Source organism: Thermobia domestica, chromosome 1 (assembly GCF_964235325.1).
Source record: "Thermobia domestica chromosome 1, izTheDome1.hap1.1, whole genome shotgun sequence".
NCBI classification, from domain to species: domain Eukaryota; kingdom Metazoa; phylum Arthropoda; class Insecta; order Zygentoma; family Lepismatidae; genus Thermobia; species Thermobia domestica.
Window position 1 is genome coordinate 164,530,287 of NC_137454.1, and position 24,036 is coordinate 164,554,322.

The 24,036-nt window shown below is 36.1% G+C and overlaps 1 protein-coding gene across 2 annotated transcripts in view; it reads right to left on the reverse strand.

Annotated features, from left to right (window-relative positions):
- eRF1 (eukaryotic release factor 1) overlaps positions 1-23,519 on the reverse strand; it is an 81,480-nt gene extending 57,961 nt beyond the window's left edge. Inside the window, exon 1 of one of the 2 annotated variants that reach the window (XM_081765728.1) lies at positions 23,075-23,519. In XM_081765728.1, the coding sequence (XP_081621854.1) occupies positions 23,075-23,175 (101 nt within the window). In that variant the 5' untranslated portion in view covers positions 23,176-23,519. The remainder of the gene's footprint in view (positions 1-23,074) is intronic. The other variant, XM_081765719.1, reaches the window with a different exon arrangement.
- Between the last annotated feature and the right edge of the window lie 517 nt (positions 23,520-24,036).

Consider the following 24,036-nt stretch of genomic DNA (forward strand, 5'->3'; position numbering starts at 1 on the left):
CCCTACCACTTACTTATGAGAACAGACCTTTTCTGCTCTTTGCAGTATTAAAGCCTGATAGCGAAATAGTCTTAATGTGGAATCAGACCTAAGATTAATGGTGACAAAACTTATTCCGGATTTGAGCGCAATTATGGAAAACCAGACAGAATTTCATTCCTCATATTAGTGACCCCACATTTGAGAACACTGTTTATCAAATGAATTTCCTTTTTTAAAAAAAGTACATTGATTTTCAGTCTTGAAAGTTACTGTATTTTCAATTGAAATTTCGTTCACTAGGAAACAATCATGTATCTTTAGAATAAATTACTTATTGCAATATTTTTCTTATCAGTGATAATTCTAATCAGTATAGTTTTTAATACCATGTGAAATTTCAGATAGCATTCCAAGGGGGTCCGCGGATCACTTTCCGAATGCAGATGGGGTCCGCGTTATCGGAAAGTTTAGGAACCACTAATTTACAGAGTATTTTCATAGCTCAGTAGACACGATGTCTTCCTCTGTGGAGTTCGTTGCTGCTAGATACATTCTTATTTATCACAAAAGAACCCCAACACATGACAGTGGTGGATGAAATGTGTTTGCGAAAAGACTCAATTACACTTTAAAAAATAAAAATGTTTGTTTTTAGAACAATTTTGTGACGAAAATAGGTCAGAAAGTGTAAAGTCGACAAACACCGGTAGTTCAACAGTACAGCGTGCTCTTGTGCATGGGGTCCCTGGTTCGGTTTCAGTCCCAGCCATTTTTATTTTTTAATTACTTTTCAATGGGTACCTGCATTATGTAAATATTGAGTTTTGAGAAAATTGGCCCTCCCCCCGCCCAAAAAAAAAAGTGTACGTCTGATCAGATGTCCAAAATGTCTAGAATGGGTTAATAAGCGTCATCCGGGATTGCTTAGTGTCAGTAATCTGTGAAGTATCTTAAGTATGTTCAAAAGTAGTTTCTGAATGTATACTCATTAGACACATCAGAAATTAAAGGTACAGTTTGAACACAGGTCAATTCCTATTAACCACTTTTCAAAAGTAGTTTCCAAAAACTATTATTTTTGCCGCGTACAGTGGATCTCGTTTACTGTTTGATTTAATGTTCTTTATTATAATTGTTCTTTAATCGATCGTAATAATCAGCATCTCTGCTACTCCACAGAACACTTCTCTGTTGGTAAGAATCGATTGACGCAAACGCTCCCTCTCGGGACAACTCCAAGGCTGGAATAGCGAAATGACCGTGTGTACAGGTTGATAGTAATGGGAAAAGAACGACTCCATTCGGAACACAGTCGCATAGAACATAGTAATCCTTGCACTAGAAGTACCGATTGTGTTGATGAAGTGATTCGAACTTAATGTTGTTGTAGTGAAGCAGGAAAAAAGAACCTCAGGAAAATATGTTGCAAGGAAGAAGAAAAAAGAAACGAATTTAATTTTTAAAAACAATTGATAGTTACTTTTGTTGTTGATTTTGTTATGTATGTGAAGTTTATGAAAAGGAAAGTTAATTAGTCATTGACGTGGGGTCAGAAAACCCTCCATATAGGGTGATTACGTGATAGAGGTAAAAATTAAAAAGAACATAAAATATAAAAGTAAAAGTAATTACAATTATTTTGAAGTGTTGATGTTAGTACCTTAATTATTGGTGTTGGTATTTCAGTAGTAAAAAAATGGTCCCTGTCTCAAAGATATTTTAGTTTAACAAATGTAAGTAGCTTTCGTGATAAAATTAAGTGGCCGAAATCGTCCAGTAAAAATCTTACGGACGGAATTACCGAAATGAATGTTTCCACTTATCATTTTTAATAATGACTGTGGAGTTAGAAGAGTCAAACTATTAAGAACAATATTAAAAATAATGAAGTTCCGAGACTTTGACCTGTAAACTGTTCAACTGTAAATCTACTTAAAAGGTGAAAGTTCATTGCTTTGGAATTTACCGTTCCTTCCCAGCAGTAAGGCTATGTCGAGACGGGAATCGATGGCTTAACGATGGATACAAACCACGCATGCTGCCACTACGAATCAAATTTGGATCCTTCGCGCTGAAAATGCATATACTAACTATCTAGCCAAAAGGGAACTCTCAAATATGGGTATGTATAACAACATGGTCCTTAGTGAACACACACGTTAGTATTTTAATTTTCATAATAGGAAGTAGTAGAGATGCAAAAAAGCCGGCTTTTTTGAATTGATGGTTTTTTGCACATAAAAAGCCGGCTTTTTTGGGAAAAAAACGAGAATTTTGGAAATTTTGGCTTTTTTCATTTTCATGATTTTTCTGTTTAAATAGCTTTCTTATAGTATACTCTAAAGTTAAATAAGATTCCATGACCTGAATGTCATATTTCGCTTTGGAATTCACCATCATGATGCAGGGAGCACATGGTTTATGAATTAAAGTAAACATAAAGTACGTAGTATTTGAGGGCAATTTTAGGAGCTATTTAACTTGATTTTAACTTCTGAATTATCGACATTTTTTCTTCTCTAGATCATTGCTTTTTAGTCATCCGTGTTTCACTTCTTAGAGCTTAGTACTCTAGCTTCTAGCACATAATTAAATTTATGTTTTTCAATATATCCATCAGAGCGTACGTTTTTCAATATATCTGTCACAGAGTACTTCCACATTTCCGTTATACTGTAGCTGTGCAACGATTTAACAATTATCTTCCAGACACAACCTTGAATACCATTTGATAGAAATAATCAGTATCGGATTTAGAAAAATATTTGGGAGGGTTTTTTTTCTGAATAATGTTTGGTTTTTCTAAAAATTTCTAACTTTTATTTAAGAGGAGCTTAAGTTTATGAGTACAGGCATAACAAATCTTTCGCTTCGTTTGTATATTCAGCTATAATCTTCCAGATGCAACCTTGAAGACCATTTTATACCGATAATCAGTGGCGGATTTAGAAAAGAATTTTCGGGGGGGGCTTTTCTTATTAATGCTTAGTTTTTCTAAAAATTCCTTTATATGAGGACAGTTTGAGGTTTATGAGTAAAGGGAAAACAAATATTTAGTTTGTTTTAGAAATTCCTTAATTTCGGGGTAGAGGCTTCAATCCGGAAAACATCCCCACTCTAACCCTCTTCGCAAATCCATCACTGCTGGTAATTAATAATAACAAAGATTTAAAAACGATTAGAAAGTAAGTCGGCCAGGACTCACAGTACACGCACTATCTCTACATTCACAGATGGAATTAAGAAAAACTTTTGTCAAAATGGTCGAATGCGGGGTTGAATCCCGGATTTCACGATAGAAGCGCGAAAGCTAACCACTCACTCATGTTTGTTGTGCAGTTGTGCTTAACTTAAATGTATTCTCTCTCTCTCTCTTTCCCTATGGCCACAAAAGCTCTCCATTGACTTCTATCCTTATCCAATTCAATCCAGTTTCTACTCTGTATTCCTATTTCTGCTAGATCCATCTTAATATTGTCCTCCCATCTGGGCCTAGATTTTCCTATGGACGTTTCCCGATTGGATTTCCAGTTAAAACTTTCAAAGCGTTCCTACTTTCTTCCATTCTGGCTACATGACCTGCTCATCTGAGCCTCCTAGACTTGATGACTCTAACGATGTTTAGTAAACCGTATAAATTACGTAGTTCCTTCTTATGAAGTTTCCGCCATTCCCCCTTCCCCTTCCTCTTGGATCCAAATATTCGTCTTAGAATTTTATTCTCAAATAATTTCAGTCTGCGTTCTTCCCTCAGCGTAAACGCCCATGTTTCACAACCATAAAGCATAACAGGCATGATTATCGTTTTATATATTTTAAGCTTTTAATTCCTTGACAAAATTCGCGACGACAAAATATTTTGAACTGAATAACAAGAATTTCCTGATTTTAGTCGACATTTAATTTCTTTGTGTGTATGATTTTGGTCTGGTAATACTGATTCACGATATTTGAAAGTATCCACTGTGTCGAAAGTATTAATTGATATTTTAACGCATTCATAATTTGCCGTATTACGATCCTTGTGAACTTTCTGTATTTAGATTTCTCTACATTTACTTATGTCCCTGCAAGTGTTTAATAAGGCCTCTGTATTTCTTTCGATTGTTCTCATATCAGATTTACATCATCAGCATACACCATAACCTGGTGAATACCATTCAACTCAAGGCCCTGGTTCCTATTTCTTATGGCATACTCCGGAACAAAGCTGAATAATAACGGCGATAACGCATATCCTTGTTTCAGGCCAATTTCGACGTGGAAGCTCGAATTTTTCTACTCGGACTTTACTCTGGAATTCATTTAAACACTTAATAAATCTAGCTTTTTCGGTTATTTCAAATTCTGTAAGAATGTTGGACAATGTTTCCCTCCTTACCGAGTTGTAAGCCTTTCTAAAATCAATAAACAGTTGATGTACTGGATAATATATGCTTATTTCTTTTCGAGTATTTGTCGAATGGTAAATATCTGGTCGATTTCGACTAAATTAACACTGATAATCTCCAATAATTTCATCTGCGTATGGGGTCAATCTTATTAATAGAGAAAAGCCTCGATAATTATTACAATCAATTTTGTCGTCTTCCTTGTGAATTGGAACAGTGATTGACTCTTCCACTCTTTTTAAATGTATTCCATAGTTTTTCATTTTTGTAGAAAAAAAAATTTCCTAACTATATGTTGAATTTTCTTGTTAAAAATTTAGAAACCTTCAGCATTGGGTAAACCGTGATGGTGGTCATATATTCTACAGCCTAGGAAACCATACGCTCAGATGAACCGTCTATTACGTATATGATCCATGAACAGAAAATTCGATACTTTCCCGATTCTAAACAAGCTTAAGGAGCAGTCAGTGCATTACAGAATTTGGAGCATTACCGATTTTGCAGATCCGAAGCAACTGATAGGTGGTAACAGATTATTACGTATGTGATCAATCAGTGAAAAATTTGTTCGAAATATTCATACAATGTATATGAAAATTAAAACTTAACTGAAAAATTTCAAGAATGTACAGAACCGCCCGAAACGAAGCTCTTGATGTGCAGATTTCTCTCATGTTTTTCTTTACTTTACTTCAAAAAGAGGGTGTGTGATATTTTGAAGTAAAAATACTACATACAATTTTGCTAGTTATTTGTATATCATTTTTTAAAGTACTTATTGTATATAAGAGGTTAAAATATTATTACATATATTGGTTATTCCTTTAGAATTCATAATGTAAATATGTTAAGAATTAAAAAAAAAAAACTTTTTGAAATTCATGGTTTATCTTCGAGGTTTCATATTATTATCTGCATCAGCCACTATTTAAACAAGTTCTTTTTGTTGTAGAGAAGCGAAACAAAGTCTGCTTTATCAGTTTAAAGCAAAATTTTCAAAAAAGCCCAAAATTTCCCAAGCAAAAAAGCGAAGCAGAAAAAACCGAGTTTTTTCCAAAAAAGCCGGTTTTTTTTTCGAGCCCTTGCATCTCTAGGAAGTAGTGTTGTAAAGGCCTGAAAAAAAAAGAAAATTTAAAAAAAATACCGTTTTTTTCCCGAGCTCTGAAAAAAAAACTGAAAAATTGAAATTTTCGAATATTTTACTACATTATGCTCTTAAAATAAAAGCTATTTTATATTTACTAGTTTACAGTTAAGACCATTGAGTAGTTAAGTTTCTTGTATTAGAATACGGAAATTTTGCGGCAACAAATATATTTGTACCACTCCTTTAAAGTTAGCACCGTGATAAAATGGAGTTATGGCTGCAAAAGATCCTAAAATATAATCCTAGTGGGATTAATTAATATAGACGCATTTAAATTATCTTAAGCAATCTTATAAAGTTAACATTTTATGGCAGTTAAATAACAGGGCCAGAATTATTTTAGTAAATACCAGTATATTAAAATCAAATATATACGTATTGTCCTTGTAGTGTGTAAAATTTCCGAAAATTTTGAACCCATTAGAGAAATCTTTCGTTCGGAAATACTGGCAAAACCCAGAAAATATAATTTAAAAATTATTTCTTTGCCTGACACTAATCTTATTTGCTGTTACGTGTCTGCAGTATATATGTATACAACGTATTTCGCTAGGAGGAAAAATACTTAAAGCAACAGCTTTTAATTTTACTTTTTAGTTTTCTGATAAAAATCCCTCTTTATTATTTGTAATTATACTTTTCGAACAACTCAAAGAGAGAGATGATCTTATTTACATATACACAAACATACACCACCCAAGTGCGTAAATTTGAGCAGTCACAAATGTATTAAAGAATTTAATATGTGAAATTTCCGTTCGTTATTATTAAAGACTAACAGAATACCTGTTTTTTGCACGGGGAGAATACGTTTCATTCTGGGTATACAGGGCACCAAAACTGTCACCAATGAACTCAGGGAACCCAAAATCTATGAATTCGACACTAGTAGACCCTACCAGTCATTTTCAATTACTTTTACATGTCATGTTTCCCCTTTAGGAGTAACTAATGGGGGCTAAATTTGGATTTAAACAGCATCGGAAGTATTAATGTTCATCTCAGGACCCAAAAAACATGGATTAGAAACTAATATCGGTCATTTTCGATCATATTTATATATCTCCCCACCCCCCAAGTAGCGTGGATGAATTTGGATTTAAACTATCGGAAGAAATGTCACTGTTCATCTCAGCGGCCCCGGAAACTATGGATTTGACACTAATATCGGCCATTTTCAGTCATTTTTATATATATATCTCTTCCTACCCAAGTTGCGGGCCTGAAATTGGATTTAAACGGCATCTAGAGTGTTACTGTTCACCACACCAACCCCCATAACTATGGATTCGACACTAATATCGGTCATTTTCGATTATTTGTACAGTGAAACCTGTCTATGTTGGCCACCATCGATTCCGCTGTCAAGTGGCCAACTTACAGAAAATAAGTGATTGTTATATTTTTAGAACAGGATTTCTAGTAATATTTGATTGTAAAACTTTAATAAACAATGGCACAACAGCTACTTTTAAATAATATTATATATATATATATATATATATGATAATATACAGTACTACAAAATTTACTACAGTATGTTTAATATATGTACTAGTCTGGTACACTGAATTATTCGTATTGAAAACACATTAACACAAACAAACATAAAATAGAAACAGTAGGCAGTTTATTGAAATTGATATTGTAGCACACAGTTATTCAGAGTGAAAATAAGAAATGCAAAATTATAAATTGAACAATTTATATGCAGTTTATATGACCTTTTTTTTCGACAGTGACAAATATTTTCTGTAGATACCTTTCGAAAAAAAATAGCAAATCATTTATTATACAAATTTATTCATAGTGGTCCATTTTAAACGTATTTCTTTTATGCTTTTTAGCACATATACACATTCTAATTATGTAGTTAACTACCTCTTGTTAATGAGCTATAAGTGTTTTCTTCGGAGCAAAAGATGTTTTGGGAAGCATATTAAGGAAATTTATATCTCAAAACCTCCGCTACCGATCGACAAGCCGTCAAGTGCCAATAGTTGACAATTGACATAGTTAGCTTTACCCTTGAGAATTTTCCGGAATTACTAAAGCTCTCCATTGATGAAAGAAGCCGATGGGTAAACAAATACGTACAACCATTTCCTGAATTCCTATATGTGCTTTTTCTTATTCACATCTTCCTTCACCACCCCTTTATCAGGGTAGTGTCCTGGCCATTGACCTCCAAGAACAAATCGTGAGAATCCATGCTTCTTGTCTCCAGTCACAAATACAGAACATCTGCCTCTCATATGGGAATACAAAATAAGAAAAGTAACAAAACGGTATTTTTGCGTGGCCAAGATACGCAGGTAAATTTATTATTATCATAATAGGGTAAACATTGCTTCAATGCGGCCAATTTCGAAGATAGACAAGTGGTCAACTTACAGAATAATAGGTAACGAATGTCTTATGGGAAAATGCAGGTTCAAGACGAACCAGGCCAAGATAAGCAGGTGGCCAAGTTCACAGGTTTTACTGTATATCTCCTCTCTCCCCGCTCCCAGGTCACGGCATTGAATTTGATTTAAAGGACATTAGAAGTGTCACTCTTCATCTCAGCGACCCCGAAAACTTTGGATTGGACACTACTATCAGTCATTTTCGATCCATGTATATATATATATATATATATATATATATATATATATATATATATATATATATATATATATATATATATATATATATATATATATATATCCCCTTCCCCCTCCCCTAAGTTGCGGGCCTGAATTTTTGTTTAAACAGTATCGGAAGTGTCACTGTTCATCTCAGCAACCAGAAAAACTATGGATTTGACACTAACATTGGTCATTTTTGATCATTTTATGTATCTCCCCTCCTCTTCTCCCAAGTTGCAGTGCTGAATTTAAGCTTCATCGGGTATGTCACTGTTCATCTCAGTAGCTCCCAAAACTATGTGTTCGACACTAAGATCGGTAATTTTCAATATAAAATCCGCACTTCCTTCCTCCAAGTTGCACTTTCAGAGTTAAATGGTAAAATTCATTCCAGGCCCGGACCTCACCTATGTTGAAAATTTTTATCGAGAGCAGTTTGGTAATTCAAGAGTTGTTAAGTTACAAATATAGTCACTTTCATTTTTATGTATGTATATAATTTGTCGCACTAGAAAACAGATATTTATTTACATACAAAATCTTGTACATAAAGTTTATATTAAAGTCTGTATTTCAATATTAAATAATAGTAATTATAGGCCTATGTCTTACTGCATTAGTATTAGTGAAATTTGCCTATTGCTCTTTCCTTTAAGAAGTAATTTGGATAAAATTAACAAAATTTTACCAGATCAAAGAGCACATTAAGAACGCAGTTTCATTCAAGAGCTCTATTTGTTGCAACAGAAACGCTTCATGATGGTAGATGCGTATGCAATTATAAAAGTTCTGTAATTAATGCACAACCAGGAGTAAACGACTAAAAGGCACAGAAAGGAAATGAGAAGAGACTATTAATTTTCAAGAATAATTACAACAGTTTTATTTTCGAATGCTTCTTTTTTAAATATTCACAATATTGAAATTTCTCAATTTACATCTTCCACGCGTTCGAAGAAAAAAAAAACGTTTCCATTACTAGTAAAACTAACCTAATAAGATTTTTGTTATTTTCCCAATTTTTTCGGAAAGAAACTGGAAAAAAAAAACTTTTTTACCAGCCGGTTCAAAATTTCCGGAGATTTTACAACACTAATAGGTAGACACATGGGCCACAGAATCAGTGACTTGACGAGTGGCGATCTCTGTCCCACGCAGAACTAACGTTCATAGTCACCTTTCATCTTTACATTTTTACATTAAGTTTTGTAGTTTTCAGACATGTCTTTCAGATAAAAATAACTTAAGCAAGTTAGAAAAACACAAAAACCCGTCTGCTGGTAAAAAAAAAAAAAAAAAAAAAAAAAAAAAAAAAAATTTCGTCCGCACTTGCAGTAAACCAATCACATCATCTGGAATCCATTGCTGTCGTATATAAACAAATACCTGATATTAAGAGTAACATAAGTTAGTTTTAAAAATTGAATTTTCACAGAGCCATTCAGCAATTATCTTAATATTACGTAAAATTGTCCTGAATAGTGCAATGTACTATATGGTTATCACCTTGAGAGTTATAAACAATGCCAATCTAATTCAATTGTTCCACTAATAAATATGGGTACTGAAAGAGTCGAACATCCTCTGCTACTAGAAATTTGTGGTTTCTTTGTTTTCATCAGTTACGTTTAATGTTCTTTCTCAGTGAACTAAAAATAAATTCAAAGAAACTAAGAGTTTTTCACAATAAACGAGAACTTTATAAGCACCTATGTTTCGTAAGCAGAAAATAGTTTAAAGTAACTCAAGTTAATACGTAACTAAAACTATAGATAAATGATACAGAAAAAAAAGTGCGAGTGAATTATTGAAAAGCAGGAGAAAAAAGAAAAATACGAAAAACATTAATGACAATGCTATCAAACCAAACACGTAGCATGAACACCTGGAGGAAAATCAGATGATATTCATAGGATTGAGCACTGTATTTAACCACTGCTCACTCAAATAAAATTCGTGGTATTGGATCCTTGAGTAATGATTCGCCAACAATATGAAAGCGTGTTTCATGATGGCAAGTCCATGTCCCATGTTGTAATAGAACTGTTTATTCATGAGGTGTACAACTTTGCTTCCGTCGTTTTCCAACAGATAGATTTAGCGGTAAGTGGTGATGGAAATAAACAGCTGTAGACGTCATGCAAAAAGGCTGGGCATTTCTCAACATTAATCGATTTGTGTCCGCATCGTAAAATTATTATCGATTGAAAATGTCAGTTTACGAGCCAATTCCTCGTCATTTGCGGGAAGTTTTAATTTTCTGCTTCAGTATGAAGAAATCTGGGCCGGAGACTGCTAATAGTGAACGAGCCTGGGGGGCCTGTCCTGTGTGGTTTCAAGAATAGTGGATTTGAAATCGGAAGACCGGCATGGCAATGGAAGAGAGAAGGTGGTTTTCAAAGAGAAGAACTGGAGCCATCACTTCTTGAAGACTCGTGTCAAACGCAAGAATTGGCAGGATCATTAGGAGTGACTAAAAAAGCCATTTCAAAACGCCTCAAAGCCAAGGGAATGATACAGAAATGGAAATTGGGTGCCGTACGAGCGGAAGCCGAGAGATGTTGAACGGAGTTAATTTGCTTGTGAACAACTGCTTGAAAGGCAAAGGCGGAAGGGATTTCTGCATAGCATTGTGATTGGAGACGAAAAATGGTTTCATTACGATAACCCCAAGTGCAGAAGATCAAGGGGACTTTTCGGCCATGCTTCCACGTCGACGGCCAAACCGAATATTCAGATTCAAGTCATGCTCTGTATTTGGGGGACCAGCTAGGTGTAGTGCATTATGAGCTCCTAAAACCAACTGAAACACACAAGCGATCTGTACCGACAGCAATTAATGCGTTTGAGACAAGGCCTCAATACAACGAGAGACAAGACAGCGTGATTGTGCAACATGACAATGCTTGACCCCATATCGCAAAGTCGGTGAAAACATACTTGGAAACGTTGAAATGTGAATTCCTGCTTTACCTGCCGTATTCTGCAGACATTGCTCCCTCTGATATATCACTTGTTTCGATCAATGGCACAAAGCCGGGCTGACCAACACATGTTCTTGTGAAGTAAAAGTATCAGCAGTTTTTTTTCGACGCGGGATTCGTACGCTACCCGAAATATAAAAGAAAGTAGTGGCCAGCGAAGCACAATATATTGAATCGTAAATGTACAACCAGCTTTTTACAATAAAGCCTCGAATGTCGGAACAAAAACGGCGGAAGCAAAGTTGTATACCTAATGTTCAAGTGTACTGCTTAATGCTACAGTGATACTGTAGAATTCACAATATAAAGAGTAAGGAATGAATCTAGAAAAGGTGCAATAAAAGAATAATTATGAAAAGCAAGAAGATGAGTAATGAAGTATGGAAACGTCTTAATGTAACCTAATAAATTAAAAATAATATTGACTGTAAATAACACACTAACCTTCTGTGAAACTAGCCCGTCTCTAATATCGCAGGCTCCTGCATTCCACAATCCTTCGTTCGGTACAATCATCCTAGTAGAAGTGGATAATCTTTTGGGGTGCAGGTTTTTTTTTAATGCCTGAACTTTTTTTCTCCTTTAAATGATTCCCTCTGGTCTGTTATTACTCCGGCGTATTCCCAAACAACTGCAGACAGCTTGATACGGGTTGTATTAATGGGTGCAGGTTTACTTTATGAGGACTTTCTCTTAGGAGTATAAATAAAAGTCAGGACGTATCCATAAAAATGACGGCAAAAACACGAATCAACTTGTGCTAGGCGGCCACTAACGTGAGAATGCTATCTACTAGAGTTCGGGCATGACCGGAGGAGAGAGGCCCGTGCGGAAGCAAAGGGGTACGTCCGTATGCAGCAGGCGTGTCAGTGATGTTGGTTATGAGCATGAACTGGGATAGTGCATTAGCACTTGATACCGCACTCACTTATTTAACACTACTATAACCCTTGTAATTGTCTGATACTAATAATATATTTGTAAACATAAAATACTGGTGTCCTACATTGCGCAGAAGTGCCCCCAAGAGTGGAAATTAATATGCTAAACCAACAGTTCTCAACCTTTTGGTGAGTGCGATCGTCCTGTGCCGCTCCCCCCCCCCCCATTATGTTAACCCTGGAATACACAGATGAAAAAAGCTTACGTGAATACACAGGTGGGGTGCCAGCGCACCCCATATAATTAAACGCTACTAAAATTATAATAAACGAACTTAAATATATTTATTTTACTTTATCAGTTACAAGAATACACAACAGGAGTTTGTATGTATTTTTGAACAGACACAGCTATTCCTTATTGCACGAAATGCAGATTTCCTTTCTGTGCTCAGTACAAACAGCCTTTTTGCATCTGAAACAAAAAGATTTAATTTTTCTGTCCTTATTCCTAGGGCACATTCGATATCGTGCTTGCTCTAGAAGACTAGATGTTGAACGAATTACAGGCGACAGTTCTTTTTGAATTTCAAGGATATTTCTGATACCAATAGACAAATTAGTCGGATGATTCTTCTTGAGGCGCTCCAGCATGCAGGGTCTAGCTAACTGCAACCCAAGTTTCTTTAGAAACTCCGAACGGATGGTTGAGAATTCCATTTATGACCGTTTGTTCCTAATATAGAGGCTCCTCTTATAGCTGGATCATATTCGATGTTACCCTCAGTGTCACTCGTGTCACTTCCACTAATTTGGGAAGGTTCTAGATTACTGGTCCCCCTATATTTTCATAAATAGAAGTATTTGCTTACCTGATACATGTTCCTTCTTCTTTATGCTTGCGATAATGATTTTAGATATAATACGCTTTTAAAATAACAATATGCAAATTTTTTTTGGGTTAGAGGGTTTTGCGTCATACGTGTATAGAATTTTTTATTGTTGTCGGGGGCCTGTCCCCCCCCCCCTCTATGCTTTGAAGAAGTATTTAACTTTTTGTAAAATAATAATACTCCAGTTTTTTTTTTTTTTTTTAATAGTCGGTTGTCCTGCTATACTTTTATAGAAAATATTGTTGTCAGGGGGAGGGAGATGCGGGTCAGTGGTGTAGGTGACCCGGAAGCTCCGAAAAAGTGCATTATTTTCTTATGGTCATCTGATAATACAGTTTTTCGGCTGTTGTGGATCATCTATATCACTGACCCGGATCCAGGGAAGGGGGGCACCAGTAATCTAGAACCTTGCCCACTAATTTCATCATCGACTTCCGATTTTACTTCAATATTGTCATCGGACTCTCTGAAATTACCTTCAGAACCATAATCTTCTTCTAATGTGTTCAGTACAATCTGTAAACTTGCTTGAACCTACACACACTTTCGCCATCATGCAATTAAACAAATATACATGCAAAGTATCTAAAACGAATTTCGTCAAAATTTAAATTTTACATACGTAAATACCAGGGTTGGCTGGTTTAAACCAAGGTGGTTTAAACCAGCTGGTTTTTTCAAAAAAACCAACTGGTTTAAACCAAAAAACGAAAAATGTCCGTAAAAGTGTAACTATTCGTAAAATCTTGATGAACACACGTTTGTGGGTTATCACGCTTCACTCCCATTCTTTATTCAAATTCCCTAAATTCCCCATTCTTTACTCAAAGAGATTATATTACTAAAGCAACTTTTTTTTTATGTAACTTTATGGATGTTTCTTTTGTGATTTGTTTACAGTTTATTATTATTGTTATGCAACCAAAGGAAAATTATAAACATTGTTTCGTTTTAATAATGTTTACTATTGATAAAATACATCGAAATGCCGTACTTTTTTGGGGAGGGGGTCATACAAACCCCACGAGAGGCAATTATTGAAATAACAAGAATCTTTGGTAACTATTTATGTATAAATGGGTCAGAGTCAAAGTGGACTCAAATAATGCGTATCTTTATTCATTTTTCTTACTGATAGGCAAAGTAAGTCGTTTTATTTCTTTAACTTGGAATAATAAAAGTCGTAGTGAACTGACTTGGACTAAATTAATTCTTCTGTACTCTGTCGTACTTCGAAATTGTCCATATGTAATTCTGTATAATGGATCCACTTGTGCAATTGTTTATCTTTTTGTCCTTCTGTACTAATGACTCTTGACGATTATATTAACAAATATGTAAAGATCAGTCAACGTATTTTTATCAGGAGTCCTTCGTGAGTGAGTCGGCAGACGTATTGCATTTGTAGCCAATTAGCCCCGGTTTCGAGTTCAAATGGAGAACAATTTCTCTTGGATGTAAGCCGAGAAGCGTTTTGGATTCCGCTTTAAGCTTATGTGACCCCTTCCAGCGTAACCCGGTTGTTGCAAACTAACACTAAGGCGAAACAAGCTTACTTCTGTCCATATGTGATATAAATACATAGAGCAAATTATTTAAACCAAAAAAAAACTGTTTTTTTGTTTTTTCAATAAAAACCATGGTTTTTACCAACCCTGGTAAATACACAGATGGGATGCTGGAGAACCCCACTCCTTGAATATATTCTCTTTTAAAACGAGACAATTTGCTTCACACCCACCACCGTCAATGTCATGCTCCAAAATGAGAATACACGGAAGCACCAACCAATGTGCCTGAGAACAGAGCCACAATGAAGATGAGTATAACGTCTGGGGTGCTCCAGCACCCCTCTGTGTATTCCAGGGTTAACTAATCAATTCATGTGTTATGTTGAATGTGATTTGGACAAAGTAGTCTAAGAACCAGCCAAAAGCAAGCTCTGGAAGAAAATTTTGTTTTTTGTAATTTGACCTCGAAAAAGCATTTTTTTTATTTTAAACAAGCGCTTGCCCTGCTCACTTTCCAACAGGAACGGTCTAACTGACATTTTTCTGACTGACCAAAGTTACAATAATCGAATTTTTATGGCAGTTGAAATTATGATCTTTATAAATTTCGAGGTCCCTAAGTTAATTGGTGAGTTTTAGTGCCCTGTGAATGTAAGACCCTCTAACACTTCTAGCGAGGAGTGAGAGGGTATCTTATAACACTAATTAAAATAATCGGTATTAATGTGAAATCCATGGTTTTCGGGGTAGCTGAGGTGTATCGTGATACTCTCAATGCTGCGTCCAAGTTCAGCATCCAACAGCACTTTAGAAGGGGGGGGGGGGCGAGAGGGAGACGTAAAATAATCGAAAAAGGATATTAATGTCGAATCAATAGCTTTCAGATCAATAAGTTAATTATTGACAGTCCCGTTACCGTTTAATTTCAAGCTTAGCTCACAGTGTAGTTAAGACCCTGCAGCGCCTCTAAGGGGGTGTGGGAAGCAGGGTGGATTGATTTAAATCAGTCTGATTTAAATCACGATTTTAATCAAGATTTAAATCACTTGATTTTTTAAATAAAAATCGTTGATTTAAATCAAATTTCGAAATAAATTAATTTAAAGTGAAAATAAGTAAAATCCCGTTTCTGTTCTGTTATTTCGATTATGGAAGATAATAATCATAATACAATGAGACTCAAATGTATGTACAACACAGTATGAAAACGAGTATCATGCAGAGGATGATTAGGAAAATTCCCGTTTTGAACGGGTAACGGGAGAATCCTGCTTTCTTGTCTTCGTAACATAGGGTTTTTAAATCGTTAACTATTCCAACGGAGAAATCACCATCGACATTTAAGACAAAAATTCTTTTATGTCCACGTCTATTTGTTTGTTTCCAGATAATAGGGGCGTATTTAGAGGGGCCCGATCCCCTTTCCGAAACAAAAAATAAATAAATAAAACTTTAGGCGAAATTTATGTACTAAATACATAGAACGAAGTTCCTCGGGATCGTAATACGGCAAATTTTGGATGCGTTAAAATATCGAATAATACTTTTGATAAAGTGGATCCTTTCAAATATCTAGGATCAATATTAACAGATGAAAACGATATCTACGAAGAAATTAAATGTCGACTAAAAGCAGGGAATTCGTGTTATTATTCAGTTCAAAATCTCTTGTTGTCACGAATTCTGTCCAGAAATTTGAAGATTAAAATATATATGCTTGTTGTTCTCAGGGTGTCTAGCAAGCAAGCATAATCAAATTCCCTGACTTTCCCTGACAAAATTATAATTTTCCCTGACTCTGTCATTCTATTTTTCTTAGTAACTCATGAAAAGTAACTTATATTTAAATCATGAAAATGAAATCTTTCAGTTTTACGTCCCACGATTATGTCGGTTAGGCTAAAGGAGACGGTGATGATGAGTAATGAATGAAATGAAGAAAGTGGGAGAACCCCGAGAAAACCCACGACCACGGTGTTTGTCCACCACAAAGTTCACACGGTGCAAGCTGGGATCGAACCAGGGAACCCAAGCACTGGAGGTGAACGCTCTACCAGTGAGCCACCGCGCCCCTAACTTATATTTAAAGTGAACTGTAAGTTTTCACCATTGTTTATATGCTTATACAATATTCTACAAACGTACAAACGAACCAATTCATTTACCTGTAATTTATGACTATTTTAGTGGCATTCCTTCATCCCTCACAGCCTGGGAAAGATTTTTCCCTGACACACAATGAAATTCCCTGACATTTTCCCTGACCCTGCAAATTTCCTGACTTTCCCTGACTGGTAGACACCCTGCTTCTATATGGTTGCGAAACATGGTCGCTTACTATCAGGGAAGAACGTAGACTGAAAGTATTTGAGAACAAGATCCTGAGCCGAATATTCAGACCCAAGAGGAGGGGAATGGGGGAAATTTCATAACGAGGAACTACATAATTTATACGGTTTACCAAACATTGCTAGGGTCATCAAGTCTAGGAGATTCAGGTGGGCAGGTCATGTAGCCAGGATGGAAGAAAATAAGAACACTTTCAAATTCTTAACTGGAAGACCAATCGGAAAACGACCATTAGGAAGATCTAGGCGTAGGTGGGATGACAATATTAAGATGAATCTCGCAGAAATAGGAATACAAAATAGAAACTGGATCCAGTTGGCTAAGGATAGAAGTCAGTGGAGAGTTTCCGTGAACGCGGCAATGAACCTCCGGGTTCCATAGGCCATAGAGTTAAACAGTTAATTTTGGGCGAAATTTATGTACTTTAGATGTATTTCGTGCCGTTGCGCTGGGTAGTTTCGAATTTTTAAAAAATATACTCCTGCCAAATATCAGGAACTTTCGTGAAAAGAAAAGTGTCATGTTGATAAACGTTGCTGTACGTTTTTTTCTTAATGCTTAAGAAATATTGTTTCGGATTGAAATAGGTTAACGATTGAGGATTAATTCGAAATTAAACCAAAATACTTTCACACTTAAATGGCATAATTGTCATTTAATATTAATTTCTAATGTTTTTTCTCCAGTTCGCGACTTGTATTATACGAGGAGAAAGATTTGATTTAAATCAAAAAAATCGATTTAAATCAAAAAAATCAACAAAAATGATTTTTATTAAAAAAATCATGATTTTTTTCCACCCTGGTGGGAAGGGGGGCTGTGTAAAAATAACCAACATTCGTGTTTAATTCTTAGTTTTCGGGGTCGCTCAGATAAACAGTAACATTTCTAATGCCGTTCAAATTCACATTTAGCCCCCATTAGCCCTGCTAGGGGAGAGAACTGAGTGATATGCAAAAATGATTGCTATTAGTGTCAAATACACAGTTTTCCAGGTCGCTGAAATGAACAGCCACACTTCAGATATCACTGAAGCCCAAGTTCAGTTCCCGTTAGCATGGCGGGGGCTGAGAAGGGGTGAAACACAAAATGTCTACGTTGACCGATATTATTATAGAAATCATCGGGGTCCATCGTCGATTAGAGTGTTTACGGGTCGCTTGCTGCTGGGTGCTAATTCCGGTTGCATTTAAGCCCAAGCTTAGGCACGAATGGGTATGTCAGCTGGCTCGGTAGGCAGGAGTGCACTTTATGCAGCACAAGTGATTTTATCATGTTGTTGACATGACGCAAGGTAGGAATAAGTAGGGTAGGGTCGGGTTAGCTTAGGGTCAGGGAAGTTTGGGCCCATTCTGTTAAAATTAATAGTGTAATTTCTCGTATTGCTATTTATTGTATCAGTTCCTTCTGCACAAAGTGCACTCTTACCGCTCGGTAACTTACAGAGGTAACGCCAGGTTGCATCTCGTTATTGATTAGGCGTTACTCATACATCTGCATATATAAAGATCTATGCATATGTGTATACACCCTCCATTCCAAAAGAAACCGAACTTTTGAAAACAAATAGTACCACTAGTGCCATCTGTTGTAATATTTTACCGGTAGATGGCGTAGTCCCTCATTGACAACTGGTATAAATGTCATGACATTTGGATGCACGGCAACAAAGTTATTGCGTTTCAACTGTCAGTGTGTTGTGTACATCAGTCGGAAAATGAGTTTCAAACAACGAGCTGCAATTGAGTTTTGTGTTAAACTGGGTAAAACTTTTACTGAAACGCACCAAATGCTACAAAATGCATATGGTGATGAGTGTCTATCCCGTACGTAAGTTTACGAGTGGTTCAGGCGATTCAAATCGGGTAGAGAGGCGCTGGATGATGACGAAAGATCAGGCCGTCCCAGAACCGGATTATCGGAAGAAAACATCGAAAAAGTGCGTGAATTCATCAAACATAACAAAAAATCGTCGGTGAAAGTTATTAAAATGGAATTAGGCATTCCTCAAACAACCGCATACCGCATTTTGACCGAAGTTTTGGGCCTTAAGAAGGTTAATTCGCGGTTTGTACCACACAAACTCACCGAAGACCAAAAAGTAGATCGAATTGCGCATTGCAAAGACATCGTTAAAAGTGCTCGGCAGGATCGAAACTTCTTGAAATCGATTGTAACTGGTGACGAGACGTAGTGTTTTGAATATGAGTCCGAAACAAAGCGGCAAAGTGCTGAATGGAGAGCGCCGGATGAAGGAACACCCCAAAAAGTTCGCTTGGTGAAGTCAAAAGTTAAGGTGATGCTGATTTGATTTTACGATTCGAAAGGAATTATCCACAAAGAATTTGTTCAGCCCGGCCAGACAGTCACTGGAGAGTTTTACTTGGGCGTCATGAAGCGTTTACTGGCAAGAATTCGTCGTATTCGGTCCGAATATCGCGAAATCGGCAGTTGGACTCTTTTGGACGATAATGCACCATCACATCGTTCGCGACTTGTAAATGAATTTTTGGTCAAAAATCACATTATTCGGTTCCATCATCCGCCCTATTCACCAGATCTCGCTCCGTGCGATTTCTATCTGTTCCCGAAACTGCATTTGGCGATGAAAGGAAAGTGGCACGCATCGATTGATGCCATTGAGAAGGCGACGACCGCCGTCCTAAAGACCATTCCAATAAAGGACATGGAGAAGTCGTTTGACAACTTGTTGGAGCGTGCAAATATGTGTATCGATGCAGAAGAGGAATACATTGATTAATAAAAATGATTTGTTCCAAAATGTACATTGCTTTTTTGTTTTTTTAAAACGTTCGGTTTCTTTTGGAATGGAGGGTGTATTCCACCGTAACTCTGAAACGCATCCAGTTATTTCAATCAAATTTGGTACACCTATGATTTACAATCTGAGAAAAACTGCTATGGAGTAAGACATTCCCATCTCTACTAGGAGTGGCCATAGATAGAGAAGACTTAAAAATAATCGAAAACGACAGATATTAAGGTCGAATGCATTGTTTTCGGAGCCAATGTTATGAATATTGACACTCGCGATGCTGTTAAGACAAGCTCAGGGGAAGGTTCTAGAACACAGGTTCCCCCCCCCCCCATTAGATTAGTACAGTAGCTAGGCTGGTTCTTTTCTCTACCAGTTTAAGGACAATGTTTAGCAGACGGGGTGCAACTATTTTTTCTAAAAAGTTACAATTTCGGTAGTTTCTGTGCACATTAGGTTAGGTTAATTTATGTGAGATAATATTAGCGTAGGAGTAGAGCATAATTTCAGAAAAAAATTATAGAATTTCGCATATTTCTGTCAATATTAGGTTAGATTTGGTTAGGGTATATTAGGTCTAAGTATTTGTATCTTCCATTTCTCCCGTAAATTTTGTATATTTTACGTACTTCTGGACCCCGTCTGCTAAACATTTACCAAGTTCAATCTTTAATTCACATGGTATTGCCGAATGAGCGTTAGCGAGTGAAGGCGGGTTAGAGCTTCGCAGGGCACGTTGTTTTCGGTCATTATTACAGCTAAATAGGAAGGGGGACCTGTATTCTCAAACCTTGCCCAAACTCAGCCCCGTGTGTAGGTAAGATATCCTAGCATCCCAAGGTGAGGTCGGAGTTGGCTGTTATGTACAGGTAATTAAAAACGACACATATTAAATGTCGAATACATAGTTTTCGGAATAGTTAAAATGGATACTGATTTGACACTCCTGATACATTTTAAGGTAACGTTTACTCCTCATCGGCATGATATAAGAGCTGAAAATATTCAAAATGACTGCGAATAGTGTCAAATCGAGTCACGAAAACGGCTGACCCGTTTGGAGTAACTTTTGGGACATGGTATAGTATTTACGCCACGGTGGGTTTTATATCACTCCGATTAAGTATGTATTCTATGGGGTAGGATGCTTCAAACTTTATGCCAAAGTATCTTATTATTATCATTACATTTTTACTGAGGATGAGTATCCTACGGGGAAAGGGGATTTAATATTTCCCATACACTTATTCTCCCTGTGCAAAGAACCGGTATTTCAGCTAGTAATAATAATAGTTGTAAAATGCGTACTTTCATCTAATAATAAAACCACTGTTAACAGGTCATGAAATCTCAAACGTCTCTAAATAGCCTGTCGCCCTTTTTGTTTCAGTCCCCTTTGGAAACGAGAATGCCAATATTGAAAACCGCTGTCCTAGATAATCCTCTTCCATATGCACTCACTCGCTCACTTTAAGCATCATTTTAATAAGACTATTCTTAACTGGTAACTAGTTTAGGGTGGTTCTTGTGCAGAAAATGCTGTTTAAATAGCTGCTTGTCATCCTAAACAGGGTGTCTACTGGAATACCAGAAAGTAAATTCATGACTTTTTCATGACTTTTCATGACCTTTTTGTTCAAATTTTCATGACCATGGCGATAAAAATTTATCATTAGTAATAATAAACCCCTACCATCAGTGGTGCATCGGTTAAGATGAAGATCACGTTATGTTCTTATTTGTCTAATGTACATAATGTCGATTAGCTGACAACTAATTTTAAAATGCAAGAGCAATTTAAAAGGCAGTAAACAAATTTTTAATGCGGTTTAAAAAGACAAAACAAATTATAAAAGAAATTAGTTTTAAAAAAAATAGATCATCAAATTTAAAATCTGCAAACTCAAACGAATAATATTATTTGCATACGTCTAAAGGCCCAAAAATACACAATTTACATTTCTTAGAAGTAAAGAAATAGCAGATCAGAAAGTTGGACAGTAAAAAGTTGTTACTATATTACAGAGACTAGAAGATGAAATGGGGAGCAGCTATAGTGCGTCCAGTAAGAGAACGTCTCTGACAGCTCGCAGTGATATTGCCAGTACTCACGTATCAAGTTTTTTTTCGGTGCAACTTAGTGGCAATTTAATTAATGGTATAAGACAGAGTGATCGTGGCTGGTAACACTGGTATCAAAGTAGGGGCTGCAATGTCCCACCGCATGTGGTAAGAAACGTCAGAGACCATCTCTTGTTGGCCGTGCTATAGGAAGGCAGTAAAGTACCAGTTAGCCAGCACTAACTGGTGGGGGAAATTCTCACAATTACTGACCTGATACAACTGTTTCAGCACATGCAGTATGAGGTATAAAAGTATGAAGTATAAAAATATACTCTGAGATTTCAGATTTTCATGACCAGTCGGGTAAATAAAGGACATTTTCATGGATTTCATGACCACTAAGCAAAATATGACTTTTTCATGACTTTCATGACCAGTAGACACCCTGCTAAATTACCGGTAAATCTGCACTGAGGAACAGAACGTTGCATATAAAGTGTCAAAAATACTAAAAGTCAGTTTCATTCAAAAGGCGGTAATAGTTAAGAACAGCTACTTCTCATCTCCCGTGCACGAGGATACATCTTACTGTTGCACTACCTAAACACCCCAAGTACAAGGGCAAGAACTCAGTCTATTACCTACTTTTTAACATCCTAGATAGTCAATGAATAATGCCTGAAAGTATGGCGTTTCTCGTCCTTCCCCAAATGGGAAGTACGGCTCCTTAACTATAACCTTCTCCTGAACCGAACGTCCACATTCGCAAATAGACTGCTTGACTACCCAACTTTTTTTTTTTTTTTTTTTTTAATTACCATGTAAATGCTATTTTATACTTAGGAGAAGGTGGCATAATCATTCGAGAGAATGCCTAAAATAAAACAATCATCCAATATTATTTCGTTCTAACCCGAGTGTTATGTTAGGTTGCATATGTTACCAGTAAAAACTACCTGCCGTTAGCTTCAATATGTAAACATGTATGTACAAGGGCAATATCAAGCGGAATGTATATATTAACCCTATAAAGTTTGTTCAAATATGTAATTTACAATTATAAACTTATTAAAACCGTTTACAAAACTGCACATGTGTATAAAGTAATTGTATACTGGATAATTACTATCTATAAAAATAATCAGTACTGCGCTGTTTCGTGTAACGAAAAAACAAATAACACTGACCAAGTATATATTTCACCTTTGGTTTTTTGATTAGTAGTAGAAACACATCATTTGAAAGACCTTAAAATATCTCAAAACATTATTTTTTAAAGTCACATCTGGAACCCTTGCTGTATAACATCAACACCCTATCGCCTCTATTGGCTTTGAAAAACCATTACGGCACAAAGATAGAAGACTGATATATATGTCTTATTTGACTCGCAAGCACTGTTTATTCCTTTTAATTATTTTTCCACCATCAAACTGAAATTTTAGAAAAGAAAAAAAGCTTACCCTCGTGCCATTTCAAGGCTCTTGATTAGTTTCTTAATTTTCCATATTTCTACGTTTCGGTCCGCTGAATTTTCTTCCGAGTTATATGTCGTTGACGACATTGTTTTACTTCTATAATAAGTCCTTCAAATCAAAGAACACCTAATAACTCTATGTAATAATTCTAAACAATCCACCAGCAAAATGGCGCGGCTCAACCCGTCTCCGTGCTGCAGTCTGAGTCACCAAATGTGTTACAAGTATTTCAGATGTCGCACTAATCTCACGAGAATATCAATTCCAAGCTGTTCTAAAGTGTGTAGTTTGCACGACAGCTTACATCTGCGACAAAATACACCTTATTTCCCCACAAAATTTTAAAATCCCCAAAACCCTTCACATCACCATCCAATCGTACCATGTGTGGGGGTGAATGTTCCTCTACTATGGTCGACGTCATGCGCCTGCAACGTCAGTATAAACCACGGACCAATAGATATCGAGGTTTGTGTTCCAGGAAACCGTAAAATTACGATACCTTGAAGAGAAAATCAGCAAGAATTTTAGCATCGATACTGAAAATGACTAATAATGATGGTGGTAAGAAGATAAAGGACACGATAGACGCCTATTCGGTATCAAAATCCCTAATTTGATTCCTAGTTTCAATTGAAGAGCATTAAAGACTTTCAGCATGAAAAGCATTTCAATATTGCTATTGAATACTGGTCATGATTATTTCAATTAAAACTTCCCATTACAATTAGTATTGTTTAGTGTGGATTCGTTTCTAACACGATGAAACATATTATTTCACGTATGTTTAAAGCAGTGTTGGGTAAGTTACTTGTAAAAATGTAACGCGTTACAAGTTACTTTACTTTCTCTTAAAATGTAACGCGTTACTTGCCCCCAAAAAGTAACTTTTACTTTACTTCGAAAGTAACGCGTTACCAACGCGTTACTTTTGGGTCCGAAACTTT